Below are 17,755 nucleotides of genomic sequence, written 5' to 3'. Positions count from 1 at the left end.
CCTTGTTCTTTCAGACATTGTCATGGCTTTTTCTAATCTAGCAGATAGCACCTGCTCTCGTAAGTTGAGACTTGTGGAGAATGGAGACACTGACATGCTTTTGTATATAATTTGAAAAAGGGAGAAATTTTTGAATGCTATTTCCAAAATTGAAACTCGTCAATGAATGAAATAAATATAATTTAACAACCAGACCAATCCATTAAGGTAACCAGCATTAATATAATTTATTTGTTTTTCAATATTATGGACAAATTTGATTTATTGGGTGTTAACTGTTAACCTTTCTGCTTGCATGTAATTTTTATTTTTATTTTTATTGTATTATTTTAATATATTTTTATTTTCATACTTTTAAATATAAACTATCTATGTAATATTTGGACCTCTTAAATAAAAATAAATTTGAAGTTATCAAATTATTTAAAAAGACCTTATTTGAACAAGTTTTAAAAGTTTAAGGATTAAGAAATTTCGATGAATTGATCTGTTAAAGGAGGGACATCGATAAAATCATAAATCAAAGCAATAAGGTGTGGAATTAACCCTTAATTTTACCAAATATTCTTGTAAGAAACTTTTTTCTTATTAATTTTCATAATTGCCACTTGCGGAATGACTAAGATTTTAGAAAAATAAGGGAGCATTGCCAAAAAATAAAAATGTAATTTAATTAACAAATCAGAATTGTTAATTAAAATAAAAAAAAGCTTGTATATATAATTTTTTTATAGAAAAAAAAACAAGTCACATAAATAGCAATCACTCTATAAATCAAGTAAGAATTTATTTGGCACCGAGGCTTGTGACCCAGCGGTCTTGGCAGGGTTTCCCTGCCTCTGCATCCTGGGTTCAAACATTAGCGTGAACGTCTGTCATCCCTGCGGTGTCTTATACCTGTCTACTGGGCTTGCAGGGTGTTCAGTGGGTCCGGAGATTAGTCGTGGTGCGCGTAAGCTGACCCGGACACCCCGGGTTATCAAAAAAAAAGAAAAAAGAAGTAAGAATTTATTTGGCCAAAAAAAATAATCCTTGGAAGGACTAAGTTTAATTTGTTTATAAAGTAAAAGGACCATAAACTTCAAAATAATTCAAAATAAGGATCATTTTGTAAATAAAAATACAGATTAAAACAAGTTTTTCAGAAACTATAGCGACTAAAACAAATCTTTGTGAATGTCTCGATTACATCAATAAAAATCTTCCAACCACACAAAGAGATGTGAAGCACTCATTTCCATTACATTACACAATTTGTTGAAAGAAACATAATGGTAGTTACTCTTAACCTTCTTCTTTTTCCCCCCCTCGAATTTGGAGACATTCTAACATCAATTAGGCAACAAAAGCAAGAAATCTTTTGTTTTTTTAAAAAGAAAGAAAGAAAAAAGGAAGTTCTGCACACATCAAGGGCTTTCCATTCATGTGACCTTCACTGGCCTCTTCTGGACTGGGCTAGCTCTAGAAATGAGTTTAAGAACCCTATTCATATAGTGACTGCGTGGAGTGTGTGAGCCCATTTTGTAATTTCGGTTTTGTTGGGCTCTTTTCTGTTTGATTAATGAATCTGAACTATTACGTCAGGCCCCAGTTTTCGTATGTGCTGCATCGTACACGAAACTAGAAATTCTGAAAGGATAAGTTGTTGCGGGTTTAACATTTAAATCGATGTCTTTTGGGTCGAGAGAGACGCACTAAGATCCATCAATTCAAAGCTTGAATTAGGGAGAGGTTTAATGACAAGATGGTGAGCATGAAGAGTTTTAGATTCGCACTAGATTAGTGCCTCGTGAGCTGGAACAATTTTTTTCTAACGTTGGAAAAAAATACTCATGTGATGGTAGAAATTAAAAAAAAAAAAACAAGAGTAATTAGAGAGTGAGGTCATTGAGTTGGTTAGATTTAATTTAATAATTAATAAATCAAGTAAATAATAACTATAAATAAATCAAATCATTACTAAGGAAGAGTCAAACCTTAACTTTCTAACTTTCGTGGAAGTACGGCAACTTTTGTTTTTAAGTAATTTAAAAACTATATTTGTTTAAAAAAATATTAAATTAATGTTTTTTTTAGTATTTTTTAATGGTTTTTTTATTGATAAAAAAAAATAAAAAAATTATTTTCATATATATATTTTTAAATAAAAAATATTTTTCACAATAAGAAACACCGGAGAAGTAACATACATCCTACCAACGCACCTAAGGGCGCATAGGTTCATGATTAATTAATTAATTAACTTGATCCATTCAAACAATGTGGTTTTCGGATGTGTTTGGTTTAGTCCCACATGAACATGGCATGGTCATGGAAGAGAGAACGAAAGAAAGAGAGTACCATCAAAATTTTGGGTCTTGACGCATGTAATTGAGAAGTCAAAAAAACCCGAAATGAAGGCGTGTGGATTGCTGTGGAAAATGCAGTGGAAATTGCTCAAGTTAGCCACACCTCGCAGCTAGATTTTAGAGTTGCTGACGTGATCTGATCATCCATTTCCAGCGCAAAGAAATTTCATGGAAGCTGGCGAGTCTTTAAAGAGAATATATATGGTACCCTCCTTTCATTTGACCTTAATATCACGTCACTTTCGATGAGAAAAACATCGACTTTCAAAGCTGCCGAATATCGACACATTCTAAGTTTCTAACATCAATTTACAGTAACCTTGTTTGTTTGGGTCATTCATTCAAGCAACTACATTTTTTTAATTCAACTTTTAAAACTCGACGTGGATTAAACTCTAAGCTACAAACTTTCCAAACCAACTCGTGAAATTTAGCGAAGAATCCCAGCAATTACCCGCACTGGTAATAACTTCGATTTGCCAAAAATGGCAAATGACTCGTTTTCTATTCTTTCCCACTGTGGTCACAGGTTTCTTTTGGCGTATTCCCACCAATAATTTAGCTTACAATAGAATTCACGAGTCAACAGTCTTGGAAGGTTGGGGCCTTTTGGTCTCCATATTAATTAATTCTTTATCTTAAAAGGCAAGTAAATAAATGATAAAGATCGTCAACTCAGTATTAACTCTCTCTCAGTTATATTACTTGTCAATGGTATTTTCTTGGTAACTTGTGAGCACCGATCCAACAAGGAAAGATGTGAGATATGAAAGTCAAGAATTTAACTGCATGCAGACCAGTTTAATATATTTCTTGACGAAAAATTATATTATTTAGGGTTATGTTTTAATTTTTAAATTTGCACCAAACACGACCTTGAAACTGAATCTTAAATTATTAATTAATTTGTTTTATTACGTCAATATGTATGAATTAATTCTTGGGTGGTATCAATCAAAGATGTGTTAAAGAATGAAATTAAACATGTTTGGTGCAATGCAATGTAACGGAGGCTTTCACGGAATTTTATTCCAGTTCCTAAAAGTTTTTTTTTTAATTTTTTTGTAGTCCCTATTTTGAAAATTGTAAGTACTTTATTGAAAAATACAGTTTAATCCTTACAAAAACTATACACACCTTCAGGTAGCTACTATCTTTAAAATATTAATTTTCTCATTATATTTACTACAAGATTGAAGTATATAATATATTTTCAAAATACAACAAAGTCTCCAAACTTATAAATAAAAATTTCTATAAATTTTTTAATTTTTTTTACTTTCAGACTAATATGCAAGTAGAATTTAAAGGTATATCTTTTCGGATATATATATATTATTTTTCATCCAAATCTTCCATACATCACTATCAAAATCAATTGATTTGGTGTAGTTCATATTATAAGATATAACAAAATCTTTTATCATTTTAATTTGGTACCCGACGCATTCAACTTGTGATAATGTAGTTATCATGTCCCATGACTCCATTAATTGAGTCAATATAAACTTTCTTATAAAATTGTATTATAAAATACAACAAAACCCCTTATTGTTCTCAATTTAGTATCCTTCACACTTGACTTGTGATAGTGTAGTTATTATATCCTACAACTCTATTAATTGAGTCCCTGTAAACTCTTGTATATAATATAAATATAAAGAGATCTTTTCAAGTATTTGGTTGTTGTGAGCTTGTTAAGTGTCGAAATAATTTTTATTTTCTAATTTAAAAAATATTTATTAGAAAAAAAAAAGTAATTAATTAATTAATATATAGTTATGAAACCCAATTTATCCTTGATAAGTTAACTCTAGAAATTTTTAATTCAAAGCTTAATTCGAGTTAGAGCTCGGTTAACCAAAAAAACTTATCTTTCTCGACTTTTCTAGCAACAAGAACAAATCTGGTATGAGTTGACTAGGTCAACTCAAATGAATTTGAAAGTAAAGCGAAACAACTTCGTGATGACATATACAATTTATTCGAAATTGATTCTAACGTAAGTTGTTTTGCGAAAGAGTTTGAAACCGTGTTTAACACTTACAAGCTCAAACCTTACGACATGGGTCCTCAACGATGGGTCCCGAGGAAGCGAAAAGTACGAGAAACAACCTTAAAAAAATAATAACATTAAAGGTACACATGAGAGGGCAGAAGAATTTGTATTTTGTTCCCCCACCCAAAACAACAGGTAAAAGAAAACGACCAACCTCTATGGCTCACCAGCTTTGCTCTCCTTGCATGAATTCTTACCAAAAAGGCATGCAAAATAGGCTAACGCTTGCAGTCTCACTGTCCATCTATAACTCTATTTCCATTTTACACAAACTCTATTAACACTAATACAATCTCTCCTTCACATCCTTCTTCTCCGAATTGAATCGCCGATTTTCTCTCCTTTAAATCCCCCAGCCCCTTTATAATACCTCCCAAAACCCTTGAGTATAACCCCCCCCCCATAAGGCCATAACCATCGCGCACCCCACCCTTCTCTCATTTTTTTTTTCCTGAAATATGGACCGTCACCACCAACAACAGCGCCTCAGATTTCTTGCTGGAACGGGGCCTTTTTCCTCAGAGACTCCCAATTCCCGTTCGACGGATCAAAGCCGTGCGAGCCCTGAAACTTCTACACACAACCCTTTCCCTCTTGAATCTTTGTTTTCAAGACTTGGTGTATCTAATGATACCCAAGATTTATATCCACGTTTTAGTAGCAAAATCTTTGATGGGTCTGTTGTGAATTTGAACTCTTTTGATGGTTTTGCCCTTAGTGGCGTTTACCAGGCTGGTTTCTCGACAACGCAAAACAATGATATAAATACTTTTGGGGCCACGAGGATTCAAGATTTTCTTCGTAATCCAATCATAGCCGGGTCTAATTCTGATTTGAGGACTAACAGTTCTGTTTATTGCGGCGCGTATCAAAATCCAGACTTTAACGACCGGAGAGGATTAGTGCAAAGAGAATCGAATTATAGGTCGATCAATAATGGTTTGGTGTCTAAAAACCAGAATTCTTTGATCAGGAGGCCACTTAGGTTACAAGATTACTTGTCCTGGGAAGATTTGAGTGGTAAGGTTGTGGCATTGGCTAAGGATCCGTACGGATGTAAATTCTTGCAAAAACTCATTGAGAGTGCAACAAGAGAACAAATTGATATGTTGTTTTACGAGGTCATAGGCTATGTGGGTGGGTTGATAGTGGACCCTTTTGGGAATTATGTTGTACAAAAGCTTGTAGAGGTGCTTAGCGAGGAACAGAGGACTGGGATTTTGCGAATGTTAACTCGAACTGATTTTCAACTTGTGAGGATTTGTCTTGATGTGCATGGGTATGTACATACATTTGGCTGTTATCCTACTCATTTCTATTTGTTTCCTTTTGCTTTATTAACTGTTGAATTGATTTATTTTTTCTTCTGGCAACAGAACTCGGGTTGTACAAAAGTTGTTGAATTGTATCACGAACCCACAGCAAGTTTCTATAGTTGTATCAGCTCTAAGCCAAGGTGCTGTTGCATTGATTACGGATTCCAATGGTCATCATGTGATCCAGCATTTTGTCAAGCATTTTTCCACTGAAGACAATAAGGTGATCTTTCTGTTCATTGACCCCCCAAAAAGCTAAATTCCAATAAAGTTTGTTGTAATCCTGTGTTCTTTTCTGATGGAGTGTAATCTGTGTTCTCATTTCTTGTGACATGCTGCTATTTGTATTGCTAGATGATTTGCTTCATCACTTCGCTTCAATATGGTGATTATTGTACTTGTTTTCACATTTTGTCTCTGTCAAATGATTTTCTTAATGGATCAAGTTCTTTTATATCCTTATTTCTATCTTATTAATTAAACTTTTTTGTCTGTTAATTTCGACTTAATTGATACTTACTGGGTGATAACTATATATATTCTAGTTTTTGCCATCTACCTGAACATTCGTACGTAGAGGTACAATCATTACTGCAACATTCTTGTTTCTGTATATGCATCTATGCTATCGCCTATAATCCTGAATATTTAACAGTTTCTACTGGAATCTTTTATCTTTTAGGGGAGAGGAAAAGGGCTGCATTTTTCTCTCCCACTCTATAACTTAGTCACTTTTCTTGATGAAGAATAATTGGCTACTTCTCTGTTGGTTTTCGCCTTCCATGGCTTTGGCTTTTGTTGGGTTCCCTTTGGATAAGTTTAGTATAAGTATATCCTACGCTTGCATTTGATTCAGCTGGCTGGGATCTATGATGGCTTTATGGCTTCTGTTCTGATTGTTTCTGATTTTTTGTGCACTTATTTTTTTAATCTTCATCATTGCATAAGGGTTTCGAATCAATTTATTTATTTGCTTATTCCGTGCTCTCTTCATTCCTTGGAATATCGGACTCCAAACGTGTTATCAGTCCAATGGTTTGTTTTGGGCTTGCATCTTTGTGACTTTGCAAGGCTCCTCCTTTCTACAGGCACTTACTTAGGATCAATGTGAAACTTTTTTCTCTGCCTAACCATTGGTGTGCAATTTGAGGGGAGAATTTAGCTAGAAACAATGCATCTCAATCAACTGAATTAGGTGTAAAACTTGTGAACTCCAACAAGCTTGCGAAAACTTTTAGTATTTTAAAGGCTGCAATAATGGAAATATCTCTTGATCTTGCTGCAGTTTTATTCGCAGCTTTCTAAAATATTTTGACTTGAATCAGCAGTGTTTCATATGTACCATACGCTATTCCACGTCTGTTGCCTGATGTTTCTCTTTTCTTCCTTTCTTACACTCTATTCATTCTTTTCCTCACTTGTTTCTGTCTACCTCTTTCTTTTACAAGGCATTCTATCTCAATTTACTTGCATAATACAAGACTTGCATATCATGTGAAATAGGGAGATATTGGCATTTCATCACCAAAAACTGCTTTGATATATAAATCCTCTTTCCTGATGCACTTGTTATCTTCAACAAGTTCGGATGTGATGCTATTCTGCAATAAAAGTATTGCTTGAAACCGAATCATATTCTGGCGTCATGAGTACCTGATGGTGGATTATTTTTCCAGTATATTCTGAAACAGGTGGCAGAGAACTGCTTTGGGATTGCAACCAACAAGAGCGGATGCTGTGTGCTGCAGCGATGTGTTGAATATTCTGAGGGAGAAGCCAGAGATCGACTATTGGCTGAGATAATAGCAAACGCACTACTCCTGGCAGAAGATCATTATGGGTTTGTTTTACTAAACCTCATCAATGCTTTACGCTTTACTTCATATGCGAGTGTAATATTAACTTCATATGGTTCTTCTAATTTTCCATGATTTCCTGTAGAAACTATGTAGTGCAACATATTCTGAAATTGAAGTCGCCGGAAATCACAGAAAATCTCCTAGCACAGTTTAAAGGGAGTTACATGGCTCTTTCGTATAATAAGTATGGAAGTAACGTTGTGGAAAGCTGCCTGTTGACAACGAGAGAGGAACAATCCACACAAATTATCTTGGAGTTGCTAAGAAATCCACTTGTTTCTATGCTCCTTGTGGATCCTTTTGGAAACTTTGTTATCCAGAAGGCACTATCAATATCTCAGGTTAGATCATTTGCACTCCAAGATATACATTTACATGTTTGTTAGGTAACTGCAAACCATGTAATGCACTGATAGCAAGCATCACTTCATTCTTAGACATAACTAACTGTGATTATCAGTATCAAGTTGTTTCTATATGCCTTTCCTGTTCTTTAATTAATCTTTACAGTGCCACTTTGACATGATCGGCAATCTGGACTTCCCAAACTCAAACTTCTTGAATTGGTCTGAATATGTGTTAATGAATTCTCGACATTAGAGGCGTATGTTTCCACTAGGAATTGAGTCCTTCGCATCTTTTATCAGAAATTGTGTACGGTTCTTTGTTTAGTGGGATGGACTAGTACTGAACTTAAAAACGGTCTCTGCATCCTGGATGCTGATTTTGGACTTGCATTTCTTGAATTTCCACTTTCTCGATAACATTGCTAGTTAATAGGCAGCCATTCACCAAGCTTGCCAGTGAGTATCTCTGCCAGACAAGTGTGTTTGCTAGCACCAACTTCATGCATGGCTTGTATAGGTTTTTAGTAATTTTCTAGTATCGTCCCAAGTGTAGTTTAATCCCAAAGATATTGTCCTCAAACAGGCTCTGATCATTTGTTGCCGTTTTTTTGCAAGAGCAGGGACAAGTCCAAAGATATTTAGTAGCTCTAATACAAAGGAACGCCCAAAAGATGCGCAGCAATATCTATGGGCAAAAGGTGCTTGTTTGGTTGAACAAGAACATGAGGCCGCTACAACTGTAGGCATGTGTAAACTGAGGGAGTTGTTCTAACCAAAATTTTCCTACAGATCTGGGTACTGGGCTTTATTTTTTCGAGTTTTACCCCATTGTTACTGTTGTTCAGTTGTGCTCGTAACTGACCTCGTACGCTTCATCATGGTGAATGGCTGTGCGAGTGTCTGTTGTTTGTTGTTGTTGTTGTTTAGGTGTCACCTGTTTTCTGGTACGTACTGTTGTAGCATTAGAACGAAGGAATTTGGAAGTTGTGGTGACTCTGTAACTGAGTAGGAACTAGCTAGCTTGAATTACCGGCAGCAATCTCCAAGAAATTAGAAGGTTAAACTGTATATTTTGTGATTGTCCCGCCGTTTTACTACTTCCATGTTTAGAGTCTGTTTATTACTGCAGAAGCTCCTGTAGATGTAGTTTTTTCAGGTTTAAAAAAACAGTTTAATTAAAGTTTTAATAAAGAAATTAAGTGATGTTGATTAACTACTTTCAATTAAGATAAAACGCAGTTTCATCTGCAACTCAACAATAATCTTTTGTTTTTGTTTTGTTACCGTGGGTGCCTCAAGGCCCAGAACCCAGCAAGCCTTTCTACAGTTCTACACGATCTATTCCTCTAGAACCCTTCACTAGCAACTCCCTGATAAAAGGAGCTAGAGTGGAGTAAAATACAAAATCCTATTTTTAACTCCATGAAATATTGGCCTTCCTGTAGACATGGCAGACACAGCCTCCAATTTCTTCAAGGAGTGTTTGGATTTGCTTCGACAATATTGCGATGAGAACCCATCAACTCTTTATTCCCAGACACAAAATTTTAGTGATAGCACAACTCGAAAGCTAGCCTTTTTAACGAGGCAAACAAGCATAATTACAATTGAACCAACCTCGAGTTGACCACTGACCAGGGAAGAGTAAAAGCAAACGTGTCTCCAAATTCAGATGTCCCTTCGCACAACTCATAGTCATACGATAGATTGGCAGGTAAGATCGTTAATTCGAACTTTCTATTCTCTCGTAATTTCATGCACCTTGGTTATCACATTATAATGATATTGACATTCAAAGGGATACTTAATTTTTTATATATATATATGTAAAAAATTAATGCACAAGATTAACAATTTTTTTTTAATGCCATTAAACTTTGTAAGTGTTTTAAAATATAATAGCGGTTACCTTTTTAAAGTATTTTTTATATAAAAATACATGAAAATAATATATATTTTTTGTTTTTTTAAATTATTTTTGACATCATTATATCAAAATGATCCAAATACACACACAAAAATTAATTCCAAGCAATTTTTTTTAAAAAAATTACAAAACACGGTTTTTACTGCAAAAACAAACGGACTCTTAACTTGGGTCGAACTTGAAACCTTTCGATTATACTACTTGTTTAGTTCGAGTTTCAAATTAAATTGTATAAAAATTATCCCAGCATAACTCAGTTGGCTTGACAAGTTAAAGAAAACTTGGATGGCTAGTAAAAACGTGGTTTGACTTTAAAAATATTTTTAAAATGATATTTTTTCTTAGAAGATATTAATATGACAACACATTTGATAAACCCGGATCAACCTAAATTTACCTGTTAAACTCGCGACCTAGATTATGAACCCTATTGAGTTTAATAACTTTGTTTTTTTTAAATCATGTTATAAAAAATAGATACTTGCAAAATCGAGCACCAACTTAATACCATGATATTTTTCTAAGACCACGATAACCCTATAAAAAATAAATTAAAATAAATTATGAAATCTAATTCTCAATAATTATATTTTTTCTAAAATTATTTTTTATTTGATAGTATAATAAAAATTAAATGCTTATAAAATTAAATATCAATATAATACTAGTATATTTTTTAAAAAATCATCATAAACATGCATAGAATAAATAATAAAATTTAATTCTCAATAATTCATGTTAAAATATAAAAATAAACAAAAAAACATGTTATTCTAACTAATAATAACATGTGAGGAGAAGAATGGTGATTTCCCTTGTTTGATTAGTTATTGTTAATATATAAAAATATAAATATAAGAATAAATATTAATTTAAATAACTTTAAAAAAAATTTCTATAAAAAAGTAAAAAATATTCTCAATGTCTTCATCTCTTCTAAATATTCTCAAAATATTTGAATAGAAAATATTCAAATAACTTTATAAATATAAGAATAACTATTAGTTATTGGTGATCGTATTAATTATATGCTTCGTCTAGTTGTAATTATGGATGGTTGTCGTTTTATTTCTCCGAGTTTTACAGAAGCACGATTATCCTATCTTCAACTACGAGTAGAGTAGGGAAATAAATCTAGTAAACCAATTTTGTAAGCTTACAGTAATCGAAGGAGAATATCTTTAATTTTTTTTTAAATTTTTTTAATCAAATTATAAGAACTTATATTTTTGTTAAAAACATGAAGTAATCAAAGAGTTCGAAGAGATTGCAAAGCAAAAACAAAATGGAAAAAACCCTAATGAATACTTAATTATTTGGTCAACTGTGAGGTGTGGATAGTTAATTGGTTCGTTACATTTCCATTAAATAAATCAATATAGAAATAGCAAAAATAGAAACAATCATAATTATTAAAAAAAAGTCTAAGCAATTGCTTCGAAAAATTTAAGATTTTAAAAAATTAATTTGATCAAATCAAATTTTTTATAACTCTATGAATTCTAATCCAAAACCAATTAAATTTATTTTAAAAAAAAACAATTAATCTAATAATTCTATTTTTTTTAGTTAATGATGTGTTTGGTAATGTAATATATAATTTTTTTAAATATTTTTTAAATAAAAATATATTAAAATGATATTTTCTTATATCTTTTTAATTTTTATCCCCATGTATTAAAATCATAAAAAAGTTATATAAAAAATATTAATTTAATATTTTTTTATAATTTATAAAAACAAATAAATTTTTAAAAGTATTCAAATAACTTTTTATTTGAAAATATATCAGATAATTTATTATATTTATTATGTGCATATAAAACTATAAACTACTAAAAAAATATATAAATTTAACACAACAAACACAACCCCAAACACCCATTAATCTCGAATCGGTCTGACATAGCTTTCCATTTCTTTTGCGAGAGAGGAGAGGAGAGGACTAGTGTGTATTACTTGTATTGTATCTCTGCTCTCTCCCTCTTCCCCAACCCCGTTGACCCTCATGGCTTACTCCTCCTCCTCCTCCTCCTCTATCATGATCTCTTACTCCTTAATTTTATTAAATCTCTACGCCATCGTTTCTTCAACTTCCGATTTCAACAATCGCCACCATCCCACGATACTTCCTCTCCTCCTCTCAACCCCTAACATCTCCGCTCACCGGATGCCCTTCGACGGCCACTACAGCCGGCGCCATCTCCAGAATTCCGAGCTCCCTAACGCTCGCATGCGCCTCTTTGACGATCTCCTCTCTAACGGGTATACACACTGTATTTTCTTTTTTGCTTTTGTTTCTTGTGTATTGTTGTACAATTGAATTTCGTCGTTGATGAATTTTTTTTGCAGTTATTATACAACGCGGCTGTTTATTGGGACGCCTCCACAGGAATTTGCTCTTATTGTGGATACAGGAAGTACTGTGACATATGTTCCGTGCTCTAGCTGTGAACAATGCGGCAAGCATCAGGTTTGGCTTTGTTTTCCTGCTTTTCTAAGGTTCTGCTGTATCTACACTTCATCCTGTACTTGTTGACCGTATCTTTTGTTGGTGTACAGTTCATCAGTTTACATGTTGATTAATTGGTGCAATGTTTTTACTTTATAAATGAAAGGATTTTTTTTTTAAATAATGCTTAATTTGAAATGGGGGTTTGAATTTTTAAAACTAAATCGAACGTGGTGGTTTGAGAGCTGTTTTTTTGCTGGTTTTATATAGGATCCGAGGTTTCAACCGGATTTGTCTAGTACTTATCGGCCTGTAAAGTGCAACCCAAGTTGTAATTGTGATGATGAGGGAAAGCAGTGTACTTATGAGAGACGCTATGCAGAGATGAGCTCGAGCAGTGGTGTGATTGCTGAGGATGTTGTTTCATTTGGAAATGAAAGCGAGCTTAAACCTCAACGTGCTGTTTTCGGTTGTGAAAATGTGGAAACTGGTGATCTTTACAGCCAACGTGCTGATGGGATAATGGGTTTGGGTCGTGGTCGGCTCAGTGTTGTTGATCAACTTGTTGACAAGGGTGTTATTGGTGATTCGTTTTCGTTGTGTTATGGTGGGATGGATGTGGGTGGGGGTGCGATGGTACTTGGTCAGATTTCTCCTCCCCCCAACATGGTTTTTTCCCATTCCAACCCTTATCGCAGGTAGGATACTTTATCAACATGGTTATCGTCGATTGATTTTCTTGGTATTCATCTTAGTACATCTCACACATTTAATGTAGTTTTTGGATGATGACAGTCCATATTACAATATTGAGCTGAAAGAACTACATGTAGCTGGGAAGCCATTGAAATTAAAACCAAAAGTCTTTGATGAAAAGCATGGAACAGTTTTGGACAGTGGAACTACATACGCTTACTTTCCAGAAGCAGCATTTCATGCGTTAAAAGATGCTGTAAGATATCATGGCTCTAATTTCAATCTCTTCTACCATGGTTGGTCTAAAAGTCGAGTTGTAGCTCTGCTGTGACTGTTTTATTGTTCTTCTTTCTGCTTACCAACTTTCTTTCAATTATAACTATCAATGTCACTGTTTATCATACCAAATGAAGTTTCACCTGAAAATTTATTGTGCTGTTAGTTGAATTTGCGAATAAACCATTATATAACGGTATTTTTTAAGCCTAATCACACGAATAATTACTCAAACCGTCACTCATCATGTTATGGGTATGCTCCTGGAATACCAATGTTCTCCATGCTTAATTTTGCTTCTATGTGAACTCATGATTAAGGCTTGCATTAACCAAGAACTTTTTATCCTATGTGGCTATCTCATAGTCAAACATCAAAGCATCCATATTCTACAGCCTTACTGTAGGTTAGGTGAAATATTCTTTTGAATGCTAGTGAGGTTATTTTATTAATTCCTTTCTAGTTAGGAGAGGGTTTACCTTGTTAACTAGATTTGGAATCCATGTTTAATATTCTCCATACTCAACTTTAGCTGTGTACTTATTTTGTTACTTCCTTGCAATTGCCAATTGATTTTATAGCAAACTCCATAAATTAAGTATACAGAGGATAAGGTTAACAATTTGGATGATGCATCTCAATTTTGAGAATTAATCTCCATCCAATAAGATTGGGTTTTTGACAGAATTGCTTGGCTCTATCTAGGTTAATTGCGGCCGATTGCAGAAGTTGTCTATTAAGTGTGAGATTATGTTTGAGTTTGGCGCTAAATCTCAACTTCTTTTGGCTTAATTTCTTTACTATTTATTCCCATAACCTGTTTCCTGTAGTTCTTATTTCTTGTGCTTTGATTGGAAAAAAAACGTCTTGCTACTGTTTGGTATAAAGATTGGTTTCATTTTTTTCAGCTATGGGAGAATATATTGTTAAACTGGACTGTTATTTCAAGGTTAACTTTGTACTGAAATGCAGATTATGAAGGAAATCCATCATCTCAAGCAGATCCCGGGCCCTGATCCAAATTACCATGATATTTGCTTTTCTGGTGCTGGAAGGTGTTACCTATAATAAGAACACAATTTTGATGTCTAGCATCATTTTCTTTATAACTTGTCCTGGCTGTAAGATCTGTTGAGTGCTTATTTTATTCTTTGTTCGTTTCTTTTTGGTTGAATTGTGATTTAGGGAGGTCTCTCATCTGTCAAAAGTTTTTCCAGAAGTCAATATGGTGTTTGGCAGTGGTCAAAAGCTGTCACTGTCTCCAGAGAATTATCTCTTCCGGGTAATTTTGGCTGTTGTTATTCTTCTTAATTTTTTTCTTGAGAACAAAATAAGCTTGGGATTCTAGCAAAATTACTTCAGCATGGTTCAGGACGTCTCCTTCTGTTTCTTTTCTTGTTTTCCTGCATCATCTGCTCTATTGTGGTTTCAATTTATTTCTTTTATTTACACAGCAATATATTTCCTGTCCCTCTTTTTCTGTCTCTCTCTCTCTCTCTCCTCTCTTATTTGTTTCTCTCCTTCCTTTTCTCATGGCATGGGCTAAAGCACACAAAGGTCAGCGGTGCATATTGCCTGGGTATTTTCCAGAATGGAAATGATCTGACTACTCTTTTAGGAGGTATAATACATCTTCTAGCGTGCATGTCTCTGACATTGACAGTTGTTAGAGTTGAATTCAATAGTTGACGATCTATAATATGCAGATACATTTGACAGATCTCTCATATCTTTTATCATTCGTGGCAGGAATTGTTGTCCGTAACACACTAGTGACTTACGATCGAGAGAATGATAAAATTGGCTTCTGGAAAACTAACTGTTCTGAACTATGGAAGAGTTTGCAAGTTCCTGGTGTGCCTGCTTCAGCACCTGTACTTTCCCCTAGCAGTAATAGAAGTCAAGAAATGCCTCCTGCGCAAGCTCCAAGCAGTATGCCATTTTTCCATCCAGGTACTTTGATTTAATCATTTACACGGCCTCATGCCAAGCATGCATCATAAAATAGGAGTGCAAATTTGATTTGGATTTTTGATAATTTTCTATGGTTTGCAAATTTAGCTTGTAAAGAGCTTACATGTAAGCTGTTTATTCATGACAATGTTGTGATTTTTTTCATTCATGATTTGGGTTTTATATAAGAATTCTTGAGTGCTTGATTTGATGGTTCATAAATTGGTTTGCTTTTGCAAGCTTTGGAAATTGATGTAGAATAAATAGGAACAACTTGGGTTCTTGACTACTTAATTTCGTGGGGGTGCTTAAGCTGAACAATGGTGGTGGGGTGGGATTTGGGTTTTTTGTGAGATGCTAATGAATTGAACAAAAATGAGAACTGGGATAGGATTTTTAAGTAGAAGAATCTCAAAAATACTCAAGGGCCTCATAAAACAATTTGATTGGGATGGAATGTACAAGTATAAGGGTGTAGCCTCAAAAGTGTCTTATGTGACAGTAGAAAAATAGATTGCAGCAGCTTAGTGATTTTGCATCAGTAGTTGGCGGTTGCACGCACAAGTGTGGAAAATTGAGGTTTATTTCGTGCTGGATTTCCTTTGCATTTTTTTCTAGCATCAATCTTTAATTTAATAAAATAAATTTATTTCAAGATTTTTATTTGGAATATCTTATAATTTTTTTTTATTTTTTTATTTATAATTTATGCTTATCACAATCATAAACAATCGTACATGTGGCATGATCAAATACCATTCATTTGAATCAACTAACATTGTTAATCAAACATCTATTCTATCACTAATGGAGATGGATGGAAGGCTTAAAACCCACTAAAATTGCTAGTAAAAGGGTTGTTATGGACCAAAATGTTGTAGAGCACCAAAAAATAAATGTAGAGGGGCACCCAGTGATTTTGAGCCAATTATTGACTTTTATTGTTTTCATTCGTTTGATTCTTACTTTCAGGTGCCCTAAATATGTAACTGATATGGTTATGATGATCGTCTTTTTCCAACTTCTGCTCTTAACATTCTTTTGGTGCATGTTTGTACTTCAAAATCTATCCAATGATGTTGCGTTGTTCCATGTGATATTTAGGTGAAATTCGAATTGGAATTATATCGTTTGATATGTTGATCAGTGCCAACAACTCAAACACAAAGCCCAACTTCACAGAAGTGGCAGAGTTCATTGCCCATGAGTTGGAAGTTGATAATTTACAGGTACAATTGAGTTACTTTGGCTTGACATGGCTTTCTCTAGAGCAACAGGTTCTTAACCTTATGGGCCGGGTTTATAGCTCATGAATTGTTACCATTCAAATTAATCTAACATAGCAGATCATCGTAGTTAATAACATTTGGTGCATTCAATTTGTTGACATGCAACAATATCTCAAATATTGTTCAACATTAGCTGATTGAGGTTAAGCATAAATTTAATCTGATACCCTTGCAATTGCTTGATTTTCAGGTTCACATGTTGAATTTCACGTCGACAGGAAATAATTATCTTGTTAAATGGGCCATCCTTCCTGCTGAATCTGCTGATTACATTTCCAATACCACAGCAATGGTAATCATACCATTGTGCTGTTGTAGTTGTTGCATATGCAACTGGCTAAGTTTTCACTTACTAACTGAAGTATCATAACCAATACTTGTTTCCTGTGTGCAGAAAATAATTCAGCAATTAAGTGAGCATCGATTACACTTTCCTGAGAGATTTGGAAGCTATGAGTTAGTCAAATGGAAGTTTGAGCCTCAAAAGAACAGGTATGTGTTTTCTTCCCCTCTCTGAACTCCATTGCCAAACTTGATATTTGCTTCTGATTTCACATTTCTTTGACCATCTCAAACAGTGCTGTATATTGTGTTTTCCTTAATCCTTGGTTCTTGAGTGTGTTTGTTTGGCTGTTTGGCTTTGGCGTTGTGTTTGCCCTTGTTTTGTTTTTAGCTGTTATACTAGGATATCTGCCTTCTTCCAAACTGTGATGCATTTTGCTGCTTTCACATTTGATTCTTTTGGTGTGCTGTAGGACATGGTGGCAGCAACATTTTGTGGCCGTGACTGTTGGAGTTGTTGTTACCCTGGTCGTTAGTTTATTAAGTATTGGCCTATGGTTGGTCTGGAGACGTCAAAAAGCGCTTGGAACGTATGTGCCTGTTGGTGCCGTTGGTCCCGAGCAAGAACTTCAGCCTTTGTGATCTTAAGTTTTTGTTGACTGCACGAGGATGATAATAAACATCTTCAATACTAATCAATCACAGTGGTGACAAATATGCGGTGATGAAGTTTGATTCCACTCTCCTGCTGTACAATGAATGGAATTGAAAGGGGAAATATATAGGAGTAATCAGAAGCTTTTTTTTTACCTCCTTTTCTTAATAGAGACTGGACTCTTATTGTTTAGAATATCATGCTTATACGTTCATAGGTGTACACAATGGGGGTAATTGTTGAGACATTGACTGGATAAAGATAAAGGCAAAATTGAGTTCTGTTTTTCCTTTTAA

At 34.1% G+C, this 17,755-nt stretch overlaps 2 protein-coding genes across 2 annotated transcripts; both read left to right on the top strand.

Annotated features, from left to right (window-relative positions):
• The first annotated feature begins 4,547 nt into the window (after positions 1-4,547).
• Positions 4,548-8,999, top strand: LOC18104815 (pumilio homolog 12). Its single transcript, XM_006374790.3, has 5 exons — positions 4,548-5,686; positions 5,784-5,946; positions 7,400-7,563; positions 7,665-7,923; positions 8,550-8,999. The coding sequence occupies exons 1-5, from the start codon at positions 4,866-4,868 to the stop codon at positions 8,670-8,672; spliced, it is 1,530 nt and encodes a 509-aa protein (XP_006374852.2). The 5' UTR covers positions 4,548-4,865; the 3' UTR covers positions 8,673-8,999.
• Positions 9,000-11,722: 2,723 nt separating this feature from the next.
• LOC18104814 (aspartic proteinase 36) lies at positions 11,723-17,755 on the top strand. Its single transcript, XM_006374789.3, has 12 exons — positions 11,723-12,121; positions 12,209-12,329; positions 12,579-13,006; positions 13,104-13,260; positions 14,253-14,335; positions 14,466-14,562; positions 14,829-14,901; positions 15,030-15,233; positions 16,338-16,462; positions 16,713-16,814; positions 16,917-17,014; positions 17,278-17,755. Exons 1-12 carry the CDS (start codon positions 11,865-11,867, stop codon positions 17,444-17,446), a joined length of 1,914 nt encoding a protein of 637 aa, XP_006374851.2. The 5' UTR covers positions 11,723-11,864; the 3' UTR covers positions 17,447-17,755.

This window comes from Populus trichocarpa, chromosome 14, assembly GCF_000002775.5.
Source record: "Populus trichocarpa isolate Nisqually-1 chromosome 14, P.trichocarpa_v4.1, whole genome shotgun sequence".
Lineage (NCBI taxonomy): Eukaryota > Viridiplantae > Streptophyta > Magnoliopsida > Malpighiales > Salicaceae > Populus > Populus trichocarpa.
This window is presented reverse-complemented; position numbering and strand designations above follow the sequence as displayed.